The sequence below is a fragment of the Schistocerca nitens genome, chromosome 8 (genome assembly GCF_023898315.1).
Source record: "Schistocerca nitens isolate TAMUIC-IGC-003100 chromosome 8, iqSchNite1.1, whole genome shotgun sequence".
In the NCBI taxonomy this organism is placed as follows: domain Eukaryota; kingdom Metazoa; phylum Arthropoda; class Insecta; order Orthoptera; family Acrididae; genus Schistocerca; species Schistocerca nitens.
The window spans coordinates 622502672-622517419 of NC_064621.1; the positions used below are offsets into that span (position 1 = coordinate 622502672).

Sequence of the window (14748 nt, forward strand, 5' to 3'; positions counted from 1 at the left end):
TAGCTAAAAATGCAAAAGTCGTTCAGCTGTGTTGAGTATTCCGTGCTGTTGGAATAATAAAACATCAGCTGTTTGTACCTGTAATTTATTTTTGTCACATGGTTTTGTTTTTATGCATTATTGCGTGAAACAAATGAAATAGTGGAACATATTTTTTATAAAAAAATGTTTGTCATCTATTATGGTGAGCAAATAAACAGATTTGGAAAACTTTATTTGTCTTCTTTGATTTAACACTATCATATGTATGTATGTATATAGACTACAGTTTACGATGCACAGTTACATCTTCATTGAATGTGTCCTTTCTATAACAATGGACACATTTAAAAATTTTTTACTATAGACGGAGACAACTGCACAAAGTGTTGAATTTTTTTTACAATAGTCAGACTTTCTACAAGGAGGAATGAATTAAAACTATCAAAATATGAACCCCCATACTTAAACATTACACAAATGGAGTAGTGGACTTCGTGACAGCTCTGCAGAGAGAGTTACATGCGAGATGCCAGCTGGCAGTGCAGTGCATGCTGATTGCTGGGCTGTGGTGACTCAGCACAGACCCATCAGTTACTGCAGGGTAACAGCAGAGGAAGCAACAGTGGCACGAGATCAGTGAGCCCTCAACGGTGTTTGTTTAAATAAATAAGCAGCCAAGAGTATGCACTGACCATACAACTCTGCGTGAACATGGGGTGCGGCACGTTACTTTTTACCGCCCTGCCAATGTCCAGCAATGTTCATTTGTCTAGCTAAAAGCTGTAGTAGAAAATACTAGACCACTACTGTCTACTGCAGGTCGCAACATACATAGAATTATCCGGTAAACGGGATGTGGCTAGTACTGAAATAAAAGTTTTAACTTGGCAATGTAAATTTTCAGGTGTATTTTTACGATAAAGATCGCAGTTAATGCTGCCAAGTCCGTACTAAGTGGCTACACAATGTAAATTTCCCACGCACACCACAATCACACACGTAGCCAGTTTATGGTATTTACACCCTTTACCAAAGTTAAGAGTTCACTGGATCGTTTAGTTATGAAAATACTCGCTCAAATGTTGTGCACTCTGCTCTACACGTAATACCTGTTCCAGTCTTAGATCGCACAACACGCCACGCGGTTTTAACTAACAGTCAAAAGCAATAATTTTGATATTCCGTCCGAAATTCCACACGATTTCCACTATACCGTTCACTTAAATACGCTTTGTACTACTTCACGAACTCGTAATTAGCATTTTTCCGCGATTTCACAGTACTTTCGTCGGAGCTGCTTTCAATGAGATGTTACCAGTTCGAACCCTCAGCCCTGACTGACTTAGATCAAACCAAAGGCTTTGTTCCCAGCATAGATTGGCGCGAGCCTGCATTTTTCCGATTGGCTGATATCACAAACAGCAAATCAGGCTGCAGTATTATCCCGCACTAACCTGCGATTTACTTCAAGGACCAATCATAGTAAAACATTTCTTTCTATGACAATAAATTTAGAAAAGTATAAAATATAAAATTACTCCTTCTGAAATTACCGATTAATTTGTGTTCTACTCAGGATTTATTAGTACCATAAACTGACTGCACATTTAATTATAATAAATCCCCTGTATAGTTTAACTGGTACTTCATGAATAAACAAAACAATTTTCATTTACTTCTGTTCTTCTTCATTCATACAACACTCACACTGCTAATTACTACATATATAAAACAATTATAATTATGCAAATACATTAAATATTAGTCAAACATAACTTTACAACATTGGTTTGACTACGACTGCTAGCACTGTCCATCAACTGCTGATCTCTGCCGCCTACTAGTATAACTACGTGCAGCTCTGTAACTCAGATCCATGTCAGCCGGTGACATCTGTCGATGACTCATGCCTATAACGATATCGTCCTAACAAGTGACAGGAGCGATGCGAAGCTGCTACGCCTCAAACAGCAGCTTGTAGCAGGATTGCAGAAGTATCGCAAGTCTGGGCCAGTAAGCTGGTATTCTACACTGTTATACAAATAGCCGAACAGGTGTAAGCTGGATTGTGTCATGAGAGCCAGGAACAGTGTTCCAGCTCTGGCCCAGTATGCCAGAAGTCCTCTTGAACCTTTCTTTTATTTCTGTCATTGCTTCTTTGATGTATAGCTTGAACAGTAGGGACACAAGACTAAATCCCTGTCTTACACTCTTTTTTAATATAGGCACTCGTTCTTGGGCCTCCACTCTTACTGTTCCCTCATAGTTCGGTGTACATATTGTATATTACCTGTCTTTCCCTATAGCTTGCCCCTCTTTTTCTCGGTATTTCAAATTTCTTGCATCATTTGACATTGTTGAACGCTTTTTCCAGGTCGATAAATCCTGTGAAAGTGTCTCGATTTTTCTTCAGTCTTGCTTCCATTATCAGGGTACAAATTGTCAGGGAACAAAATAAAAACAATATGGGATATAGTGAAAGAGCAGACTGGTAGAACCAGAAAGGAACAGGAGCAAATAGCACTAAGGGTAGATGACACATTAGTAACTGATGGGCATAGTGTGGCAAATCTATTTAACAAGTACTTTATATCCGTTACTCTTAGAATGGGACTTTCAGGATCAGTAAATAATGCCCTTGAATATCTGAAACTAGCCTTCACAAATAGCTTAAAGTACATGAATATATCACTCACTTCACCAAAAGAAGTAACGTCCATAATAAAATCTTTAAAAACAAAGCATTCTAGTGGGTACGATGAAATATCAACAAAGTTAATGAAGGCATGTTCTTGTGAGTTTAGTACAATTCTAAGTTACTTGTGTAACCAGTCAATTATAACTGGGACCTTTCCTGACTGGCTAAAATATGCAGATGTTAAGCCTCTATTCAAGAAAGGGGATAAAGAGATACCATCAAACTACAGACCGATTTCACTTTTGCCAGCATTCTCAAAATTTTTAGAAAAAGTAATGTACAGGCAGCTGCTCAACCATCTGACCACAAATAACATATCAAGAACACAGTTTGAATTTCTGAAGGGTTCTGATATCGAGAAGGCTATTTACACCTACAGTGAAAATGTACTTAATTCATTAAATAACAAATTACAAGCAGCAGGTATTTTCTGTGATTTGTCAAAGGCATTTGATTGTGTGAACCACACCATCCTTTTAAGTAAATTAGAATTCTATGGTGTCACGGGCAGTGCTGCAAAATGGTTCAAGTCATACCTCACTAACAAGAAACAAAGGGTGTCAGTGCAAGGGACTAGTGAATTAAGTCATCAGTCATCATCAGAATGGGAAGAAATTACATGTGGTATCCCACGAGGATCCATCTTAGGGCCATTGCTTTTTCTTGTGTACATTAATGATCTCTCATCAGTTACACTGCCAGAAGCAGAGTTCGTTTTGTTTGCAGATGACACAAGTATTGCAATAAATAGTATGTCAAGTGTAGTTCTAGAAAGATCTGCTAATGATATTTTCATGGATATTAATAAATGGTTTAAAGCCAACTCACTGACATTAAACTTCGAAAAGACTCACTATATGCAATTCAGAACCTGTAAGAGGTTTCCACCCAGCATATGCATAAAATACGAAGAAGAGCAGATAGAAGAGGTTGACAGTCTTAAATTCCTGGGATTACAACTTGATAATAAATTCAGTTGGGAAGAGCACACCACAGAACTGCAGAAACGCCTTAACAAACCTGTATTTGAAATTCGAGTGTTAGCAGACATAGGCGACATAAAAATGAAAAAGCTTGCATACTTTGCCTACTTTCATTCAATAATGTCATATGGTATAATATTTTGGGGTAACTCTTCAAGTCAAACAAAAGTTTTCAGAGTCCAAAAGCGTGTAATACATATTATTTGTGGAGTAAATTCACAGACGTCCTGTAGAAACCTCTTCAAAGAACTGGGTATACTAACTACTGCCTCTCAGTATATTTACTCATTAATGAAATTTGTCCTAAATAATATATCTCTTTTTCCAACAAACAGCTCAGTTCATACATACAATACCAGGAACAAAAATGATCTGCACAAGGACTTAAAAGCACTTACTTTAGTTCAAAAAGGGGTCCATTACTCAGGAACACTCATCTTCAATAATTTGCCAGCAAACATAAAAAATTTAGTTACAAATAAATATCAGTTTAAAAGGAGCCTGAAAGACTTACTAGTGGCCAACTCCTTCTACTCCATTGACGAATTTTTTAATAGAAACAAATGATGTATTATATATATTCATACTATTAGTATTGTTATTTCAGCTAAAAAAAAATTACATGTTCCACATCCACGAGGATCCCCTCAGCACGGATCTATGGAACGAAAACTAATCTAATCTAATCTAATCTAATCAACTGTAACATCAGAACTGCCTCTCTGGTACCTTTACATTTCCTAAAGTCAAACTGATCGTTATCTAGCAATTCTCAATTTTGTTTTCCGTTCTTCTGTATATTAATCTTGTCAGCAATTTGGTTGTATGAGCTGTTAAGCTGATTGTGGGATAATTCTCACACTCATCTGCTCTTGTAATCTTTGGAATTGAGTGCGTGATGTTTTTTCCGAAAGTCTGATGGTATATCGCCAGTCTCATACAGCCTATACGCCAGTGTGAACAGTTGTTTTGTTGCCATTTCCCCCAGTGAGTTTAGAAGTTACAATGGAATGTTATTTATCCCTTCTGCCTTATTTGATCTTAAGTCTTCCAAAGCCTTTTTAAATGCTGACTCTGGAACTGGCTCTCCTGTCTCTTCCCTATGGCCACCTGTTTGTTCTATCACATCATCAGACAAGTGATGATACAACTGCTTTAATACCTGACAATACCCAACAATTGCAGCGTTCAAGACACGCAGTTGGGCAAATGCAGGACTCCATTTGAAATGGTAACTCAATAATATCTTGCAGTCGAGCTGTACACTGCCTGCTTTAAGTCCAAACAGATACCTCAGTTCCACATTAACATAAACTGTAATCATTCAGTCTATATTGTTTAACTTTTGGTAACGTTTGTACAATTAATTAAAGTATAGGTTGAATAGTTAAATATTACCAAAACTGATAAAAGGTTGTTTCCCTTCTACAACAGATTGTAAGCAACAACAAAAGATTTAAATTTTATGACTGATAATTTATTCATCTAGTTAAAACACTTAGAAAATTGAAATGGAGGCCCTACATTCAAGCTTGAAGTAAAAATAACAATAACAAATTGATTGCATATGAATGTATCCAGTTGATAGCAGATTCGCCTTAAAAAGTGAAAGATATGTGGTTTGTGAAATACCAAATCAAATTTTGCTAAACAGTTTATAACGTAATCGCCAGTTCACAAATAATTAAAGTTTAATATAGCAATTAATATATCTAAATGCACATAATCACGTTTATATTCTATGAGACTAATCAGCAACAATCGTAAAATGGTGTCAAAATAACTCAATGTCCAACACTGCATATCGCCAGTCACTCACAAAACGTTAGAGTCCGACTGCCTCACAAGTTCTAAGTTCAACTTAGTCTGTAAATTTTCCAAGTTTGAACGAAAGTTGAAGTATTCACTTACCCAATTCTCGCACAAAAACTATCACTTTACAAGTTTTGAACCATGGTAACATGTTTCCAAAATACATGTTACCTCAACGACCACCTGTTGCAGGATGATCAGGAGCAATCATTCGAGCATCTTTATAATCCACTGACAAGCCCACCAGATTTTACAACGATCACGAATTACACAAAATGGACCACCTTTTAAAATATATACAATTCACGAATACAACATATATGTTAAAAGATGTATCTTTATCAGATGGTCCTTCTTAAACTATACACAATGTCCTAAGTCTAATTGTTTATCCAAAACTAATGAAATATGAAATTTGTGCACACACTCAAAAATAATAACAAGAAAATGTCTTTGATACATGACTGATAATAAAGATAGCTTGCTCAACAGAAGTATCTTTCTGCACTCTCTTCACTAGTGGCATCAGATATTACATTCAAAGCACCTCTTTCAAATGACATAGTGTTCATTTAAGGCCCAATTAAAATTTCATCAATAAAACAAAGAATCACTTAATAAACTATATGTATCAATGTGTTTACATAAAAAAGGTCCAAGAAATGTCACTCTACGTTCACTTACTGTGTAAGAGTGGAGAATACGATGTTCTGACACATTTGCACAGTTAAAAATAAACTTCTTCAATAAATAAGTTAGATACAGAAGAGTGATCTTCACTCATGTTAGCTAGTGTCCTCGGCTATCATTTAATACTTTGATTGTGAAGAGCACTCGAAGCATTCAAGAGTTAATAGGTTATTAAAATTTGTTTAATATTATTCAGGGTATCCCTTTCAAACCTCTCACACCTCAAAGACCAAGAAGTAAAAACTGCAGCAGATATGATAATGATATTGAACCATATGCTAGATCACCTCAAAGAACTGATTTAATAATCATCTGTAAACCATCTGTAGTATGAAGAATATTCAGTCTGTATTCAGTTTCTTGCCATGTTCTTCGTAACATCCTCAGTTACTTTTGCAGTAGCGGCAGTGATATGACGTCTTAACGAAGGAATATTGTCCACATTGTTCACATACATAGGATTCTTCGCTAATCCCCACAAGAAGAAATCCAGTGTGGTAATTTCACGGGAATGTGGTGGCCAGGCACCTGTATCCTCCCCATCCATTCCAGCAATTGGGAAATTTTGGTTCCAGGAACTTGCAAACATCTGTTGACCAATGTGGCCGAGCTCCATCTTGTTGAAAGATAATGTTCGGCTGCAAGTCTTGTACCTAAGAGTATACAAATTGCTGCAACATATCCAGATACACTCACCCATTCACTGTGTTTGAAGAATGGTGCAACAGTCGTGTCGTGTATTAGCCTACACCAGACATTCGGTTTAGGACTATCACAAACATGTTCAATGATAGTATGCAGATGTTTCAAGCCCCTAATCTGAATATTATCCTGACAATAAACATATTTCTAGGAAGCTAGCATTCATGTCAGTAAACTGCAGCAAATCCATAACACATTGTTATTGGTGTGGTTTGTCATTTGGCTGCAGTTTTTGTAGAATTTGCACTTTGTAAAGATACACATGAATACGCTGATGTGCTACACAGTCTTGCACAGGGTAGATAAAGGTGCCTAGATGCCTGGGCTTCTATGAAACACTTGTCTGATGTCCATTGTATCTTTCAAAACACTATGACATGCATTGTCATAATGCTTCAGAGCATTTCTAGTAGAGAGAAACTTACAATACTGTTCCCTAATTGTTTTCATTCAGATGAATCACGTCCATACAACCTACAATAATTTCTTTGCACAGCAATTGGTGACCTTGCTTCCGAAAACCACAGTGCTGCTTGTGCACCCTGTTGTGGAACAGCCATTTTCACTTCATTCGATCATTCTGAACTCTGGCAACAATAGATGGCCCATCTGATGTGAGAATATAATTTTTAGATAATGTAGCATATGGTGCAGTTTAATTATAATATGTGCTGTAATTTTTTTCCTGGGGCTTTGAAATGTGGGAGGTTTGAAAGGGACACTCTGTGTACATTCAGTACAGTGTAATTTTTATAATACAATTGGTATTAAAGTGTCAATACATGCACCTCAGTCCTGTGATTGGCCTACTGTGCTTGAATTTGTGATGCAATGAAACCATGGATTACCACATAATTTCAAAGTATTATTTAATAGTCATAGTCTGCCATTTTGCGAAATCCGCCATGTTTGGTGCCTTCGCCTCCTCCACATGCTGGCTCCCAATTCAACTGCCTTACTGCAGCCACAGGGCTAGGCCACTGAGGCCACTGCTCACTTGCCGGCAGCCCCTAAGTCTTGGCCGGTGGCTACCGTGGCGGCTTGCCTCACCTCGACCCCCTCAGCTATACAGATACGATACATAATTTCAATAATTTTACCCAGATTACAGCTCATCAGCATATGTTTCATCTTACAAATTGTTCATTGCAATATCTTGCTACTGAATTAGCACATGAATTACTGTCTACATCCCCACTTCTACAGTGTAGTCTATATTCGCAGTATCTACTAACTGAAGGGCCATATTCAAATACAGAGATAAGTGAAAAGGCAGAATACAGAACTGCGGTCAGCAACACCTTTATAAAACAACAAGTGTCTGTCGTTGTTGTTACATCGGTTACTGCTGCTGCAATGGCAGGTTATCAAGATTTAAGTGAATTTGAACATGATGTTATAGTCGGCTCCTAAGGTGTGGTACTTCACAATACAGTGTACATCTGCTGGAGCCATTAAGGTTCTGCTGAGCTATTTTTTCGACAATCTACATAACCTGTCACCATACTGTCTGCCCCGTTACCAAGTTTTTTGTAGAGCGTTTTGTGTAGCCCATTTAAGGCCAACTGCTGGAAGTGGACCCTTAGTAGCGACAACTGTCAGCACAGCAAGGTCGGGCGTCATGTCTTCCTGCAACATGGAACATATGAATTCCTAAAGGAAAGCAACATCACGTTCACCTGTGTCTAGTGGGACTACTGCCAGATACAGAGAGACACACTGAGTGGAAGGATTTCAATTCATGCAGGTTACAGTCAAAACGACACAGCTCTTGCCTTCCTACAGATGTGGATCACATGTTTTGGCTGCCCCAAATTGATAACCAATGAGAAGGGCCTTCAGTTTGCGTCCCACCTATTCACTGAGATTTGCAAATTGTGCAGTGTCCAATGGTTTAGAACTATGGCAACCACGCTGAAAATAAAGGACTCATAGAACGTTGGTACCACACTCTTAAGGCTATTCTCATGTTCCATTCCAAGTAGTAGACAGAAGCCCTGCTATGGGTATTTCTCGGTATCTGTATTGCTTAGAAAAATCACGTGACCCGAACGCGGTAGTGGCGTCCTCATTTTAGTTGCTCATGTACAAAAGGCTGACTCAGTAGCTGACTCGCGCCCCAGATATGCGGCGGTTTCCAGACTATACGCTATGATTTATGTGTGCATATGTGATTTCCACCCAAATGTCTGAGCAATTTTGCTCGAACCCGCGGCTCCAATTTCCAGATTTGTGCAGATCTAATACGTTTTGCCTGCCTATATGTGCTCTATCGATTTTTTTGGACGAAAAATAAATAAAATGGACCGAAAATGTCGAAAATCAACAATTACAGTAAAAAATTGTTTTTCTGTGGAAATATTAAACACTGTTCATTCTTCAGATTGTTGGTCTAAAGAAGTGGTGTATCTTTGGTTGTTCAGTGATGTACTATCATTGCGATCTATCTTTGTTACGCACGCCTGCTGAGACAGTTGAGTCTTTGCTGTGTAACTTAACCACAAAAAAGGAGTGAAACATGTTTGGGGCAGGAGCGGCACCGATCTTAGTTCTAAGTAAGCATTTTTATTGCAGTACTTCAAAATTTCTTGTTTATTGTTCTGTATTAACTCATTGTTGTGATCCGCAGGCCAAAATACGAAGAGGGATGCCGGCAGAAAGGTTCAGGTGGAGAACATAGGAGCTGGAAAGGTAAAAAGACAAGACACCACGAGGATTTTATGATACTTTAGAAGTGATACATTGTGTTTCATGAAATTATGTATGTTCAGACACGATGATGAGTTTTTCTCACTAGTCGCTGTTTAACGAGAACTAACTGAAGAATCAAACAAGTCATACTCGTAGTAGGGAGAGTGTGATCATATAGTTATCTGCGCGAAGAATATAGTGGTGTATCAAATATCCGACGCTTTGAATTACGCCTCTCAGTCCGCGTTTTGTGAAATATCCCCAGGTGAAGAAGTCAGTGTAGACAGCGATATTGTGTCATACGATCCTTACAACTTTCTGTGATTGTGAATTGTGTTAACGGCTTTGATTTCACGCAACACCCAATAATGTAACATCTCGGCACGCAGTGTGAAATCGGCCATGATTCGCAGTATAAAACTATACGTTTATGCAGTAAAGGTGCAGGAAGTTTCTATGTTTGACACACCCATTTTAGCGGTCAGATAATTCATCTTCCATTGAACTTAATCCACAGTTTATGATGCAAGGCTGGACTCATTTTCGTCGGAACTCACTTATGTGAAGTCAGACCTAAGTCGATGATAAGGAACGTCATAGAATGTGTGTGTGTGTGTGTGTGTGTGTGTGTTGATCATCAAAGAGTTACTAACTAATTACGTTTATTTTATTGCAGGCAATAGCTGATGTTATAAGAACATGTCTTGGGCCGCAAGCAATGTTGAAAATGTTAATGGATCCAATGGGAGGAATTGTTATGACTAATGATGGCAATGCCATTTTGAGAGAGATAACGGTGCAACATCCAGCTGGCAAGTCTATGATAGAAATAGCACGTACACAGGATGAAGAGGTATTTCTGCTATAGTATCTTATATGTACTACTGGCTTCATAGGCCACATATATACAGTGTGTAAATTTTCTTCTTTGGAATAAGATCTTTAAGCAAAAATGATAAATTTATATTTAAATTATGTAGCATTTGTAACAAGCTTAACTCGTGTTGTGTGGGTTAGGTTTCTGGGTTATACTGTGACTTAAACAAATAATATTTTTAAAAAATATACAGCATTCTGCTACACCAATAAAACCACAGAAATGAAATAGTTCCCTTGACCTACATAGGTCTATCACAGCCGTTGATACCAAAGCACCAACACCTTCAACTTCAAAAAGTGCAACCAAAACCTCAAAAACCCAAATACTCTATATTCACTAAATCAATTAAAACACAACCGACCAACTGTAAATATACAACACATGAAACATCACAATGACTATAGAATGATACAGAAATTACTTACCAACAAAAGCCTCTGGTATGGCCGCCGCCACACAGACACAGACCTCATTTTGTTCCCACAAACGTGACACCTAACATTCAGCAATAAGACTGAACACCTGCAGAAACTGTATGACAAGACATCATATCATCGCCCATTTCAGAACATAGTGATGCAGTCATGAGCTTCACTGTCATATCATACTTAACAAAAACGCAATTTAAAAATTAGACTTCTTTCCACGCAACAGATAACAAACTAATCAGACTTAACAAAAATGCCAAACACATAAACAAAAATAACCTTGATAATGCGCTACCTAAATTCAAAACCACGTTAGCATGATGGCAACCAAAGCTAAAATGAATGCATATCACACGTTAAATTCAGCATGTCAACATACACCACCGGAGGGCACCATCAAATACAGCAACATGACATCTACAAACACAACCAACTCAAAGACTCCCTGCTGTAGTGATGTCACATACCGAAACACGATTACGCCACGGGTCAAAGCAGATTGGTGGAATCACACACTTCCATTGACCTGTACATATAAACTATGGCAACATTGATGTAGTACAGTCACACACGTCATAATTGCCAAAGTACCAAGAACCTAGTGGGAATATGGAGTCTTTTGGTGTGAGTTTTCTTATCATTAATATCTTAAAACTTGTTAACAATTTTGAAAATATAAGATTGCAGGAAGGGAGAGGTTTTCAGCAGGGACTAAAATGCAGTTACAGAATATGCAACACATTACAAAAATTGATTGTTGGGACAGAATTGTTGCCATCCCAAATTCACAAATCACTTTCCTACATAAACCAGACTTAAAGCTACACTACAGAGCGTGCCGACATTTCAATCCTCACTCTAGAAAAATTGTACAAATATCAATGTCACTTCTCATAGAATGGTAGTATTGTGAACATTGTTACACCTCCTGTTTGGCAATCACATTTAGGTTTCCTGCGATTTCACTGTAGCCTGTAGTTCAAAGAAAGTTCGTATCTTTGCAAAATATACGGCTCATATCCTTCACCAACTCAGCTTCAACTTGGTGACGCTTTGGCAAGATGGTAAACTCTAATCATCCTTCCTTGTAACAATGGTAGTATAAACGTGTCTTTGTTTAGTGACAATGTTTAAGGGCTAATCTTGTTTCTGCCATTTTTATGATTGAGGTCTACAAAATCTGTAGGGTCGACAGAAGCGTCCGATCCCACGCGTCTGCTTTGACCCGTGACATACGGGTGTTGTCGTGTGTGACGTCATGACGGCGCGGAGTTTGGCTTGTGAGTGTGGCGTGTTTGTAGATGTCTTCGTGTTGTGGTTTGTTGTGCCCTCTGTTAGTATGTACAGGGTTTTCGTTTGTGTAGTATAATGGGCTCTATTTGCTTTTGCTCATTATCCAGAATTGTTCGACTGTCGGCTGTGTTTGTAGTGGAATTCGTTTCAGTAAGTTAACGATTTTGTGTGAAGGTTAATTTAGTGTTGTTCGCTGTAGATCGTGTGCTAATTTTAGTAAAATTAATTGGTTGTTGTTTTTGTTCAGGAATGGATACGACGGATAAAATTAACAGTGCGCAGGTCAAGGGAAGTGTTCGATCCCAATGTGTGGCTGTGTATGTTGATATTGGTATCGGGAGATGTTTTTGTGCTATATAGGCCAAGGGAAGTGTTTGATCCTAATTTATGGGATCGGGAGCTGCTGTTGAACTATATAGGTCAAGGGAAGTGTCCGATTCCAGATGATATTGTGTTTAGTGGTATTTGGGGAATTTGTGATTTCGGTTTTTTCGTCATTTTGTGTGGTTTTGTATGGGGGTGGGTGTCTAAATTTGTTTATATTTAGTTTGCCCCCCCCCCCCCCCACCCAAAAATACCCCTTTTCCCGCACTTGTGCCGTTAGTGTCATCAAGCTTTTCGTGGAAATGTGTGTGTTTGTTTTTCGATGTATTTTCGTCCTCATAATGTGTACGTACCGACTTTATATGTGCCATGTTGGAATCGTGGTTTATGGTCGTTTCCACCATATTTGTGACGTCATGGGTCAAAGCAGACGGGCGGGATCGGACGCTTCCGTATTTCCAATCTGCAATTACTCATGATTTACTAATTATTTCATTGTTTTAATGGCTGTGATGAACATTCCCTTCGAAAATGGTCTGTATTGTGTATCAAATCTCGTTTCACTTTCCAAATTTATCTTTTTAGGGTTTTGGTCGAAAAAACTAATTGGACAAGCTACCAGAATATCGTCATTCAGTTATAAGTGGCTCTGTAAAGTACCTGTTTCCAACAGATTGGTAGTAAGTGATATTACCCATACACCTCAGTTGTCCAATGCTGCACATCAATTCGGATGAGGTTATCGGATGCAATGAGTGAGAGTAAGAAGTAATAATTTAAGGAAGCAACTGGAGGGTAGGAAGTGTTGGGGAAACAGGTTAGGAATTTGGGCACAGTGAGAAGACCTGGCTCAGACGGGAGATGTGTGTGTGGCTCATAATGATGTGGAAAAGTGAAAGCAAGGGGGAACAAGATAGAAAAGTGAAAATAGGAGGTTGTGGGGTATGGGTGTAGCTTTAACAGATGGATTGAATAAGAGTGAAGTGGTGAGGAGGGGAGAATGGAAGGATGGACGTGTGTGTGGTGAAGATTGAGAGACAGAGCTCAGGAGGATTGCAGTACAGAAGGGTATGATGTAAGGAAAATTCCCATCTACATATGTCAGAGAAGCAGGTAAATGGGACAGAGGAGCCATATGGAACAGATTTTGAAGCATCCATTGGAATGAAACATGTTGTACTTCACCTCATGCTCTGTCACTGATTGGTTGAATTTCCTTGTGGTCAGGCAGTAGTGGTGGCTACTCATTTGCTGGACAGCTGCTTGGTGCTTGTGCCCACATAAAAGCCTGTACAGAAGTTACAGCAGAGTTGATATGGTGCTACTGCTTTCACATGTGGCTCTGTTGCTAACAGGCTATGATATCTGGGTAGTTGCACAGGATACATCACACTCTTTTGGGTCTTCCATGGAGGTACTAGCCCAGTAGCAAGGTGTTTTGTGTAGGCATGGCATAAGGACGGCACATGGTGTTCCGCAGATTGGGTGACTACAAAATATTAATTTTGAGAGATGGAAAGGATTTTGGGGTCAACAGAAACATCCGATCTCACGCGTCGGCTTTGACCCGTGACGTAAGGGTGTTGTGGTGTGTGACGTCATTACGGCGCGGAGTTTGGTTTGTGAGTGTGGCGTGTTTGTAGATGTCGTGTTGTTGTTTGTTGTGCCCTCTGGTGGTATGTTCATGGTTTTCGTTTGTTTGGTGTGTTGGGCTCAGTTTGCTGTTGCGTAGTGGTGAATGCTGCGTGCGTCTTTTTGAAGCGGAATTTGTATCAGTGAGTTAACGGTTTTGTGTGATGGTTAATGTAATGATGATTGCTGTACATCGGGTGTGTTTGTTATTAAGTGTGTTCGGTTGTGGTTTTTTGTTCAGGAATGGATATGAAAGACCGGATTAATAGTGCTCGGTTGAGGGCTATGATGGGGGAGACAGCTTTAGAGCTGATCAAATTTCTTCAGCTATTTGGCTTAATTGCCGAAGTCGTGAAGTGCGGTGTGTGCCGCGAACCAATGAAATTGGTTAAAGTTCCGGCCTCTCGGACCAGGGATGGTTACATGTGGCGCTGTCGCAAAGATGACATATGGCGTTCTATACGGCGCGGTACCTGGTTCGAGAAGTCTAGATTGGGCATGCGTGAGATTGTGCTTGTTACATATTATTTTTGTTATAGGTCCCCACAGAGTTTTTGTGCGCATGAGACTGGTGTGAGTGAGAGGACTGTTTTAGATTGGTATTCCTTTTGTCGTGAAGTGTGTTCGGAATTT

The 14748-nt window shown here is 38.9% G+C and overlaps 1 protein-coding gene across 1 annotated transcript in view; it reads left to right on the plus strand.

The window, feature by feature from the left end:
- The first annotated feature begins 9290 nt into the window (after window positions 1–9290).
- LOC126198818 (T-complex protein 1 subunit gamma) overlaps window positions 9291–14748 on the plus strand; it is a 103782-nt gene continuing 98324 nt past the window's right edge. Inside the window, exons 1-3 of the mRNA XM_049935389.1 lie at window positions 9291–9422; window positions 9497–9558; window positions 10235–10411. Coding sequence (XP_049791346.1) covers window positions 9386–9422; window positions 9497–9558; window positions 10235–10411 — 276 coding nt within the window. The 5' untranslated portion in view covers window positions 9291–9385. The remainder of the gene's footprint in view (window positions 9423–9496; window positions 9559–10234; window positions 10412–14748) is intronic.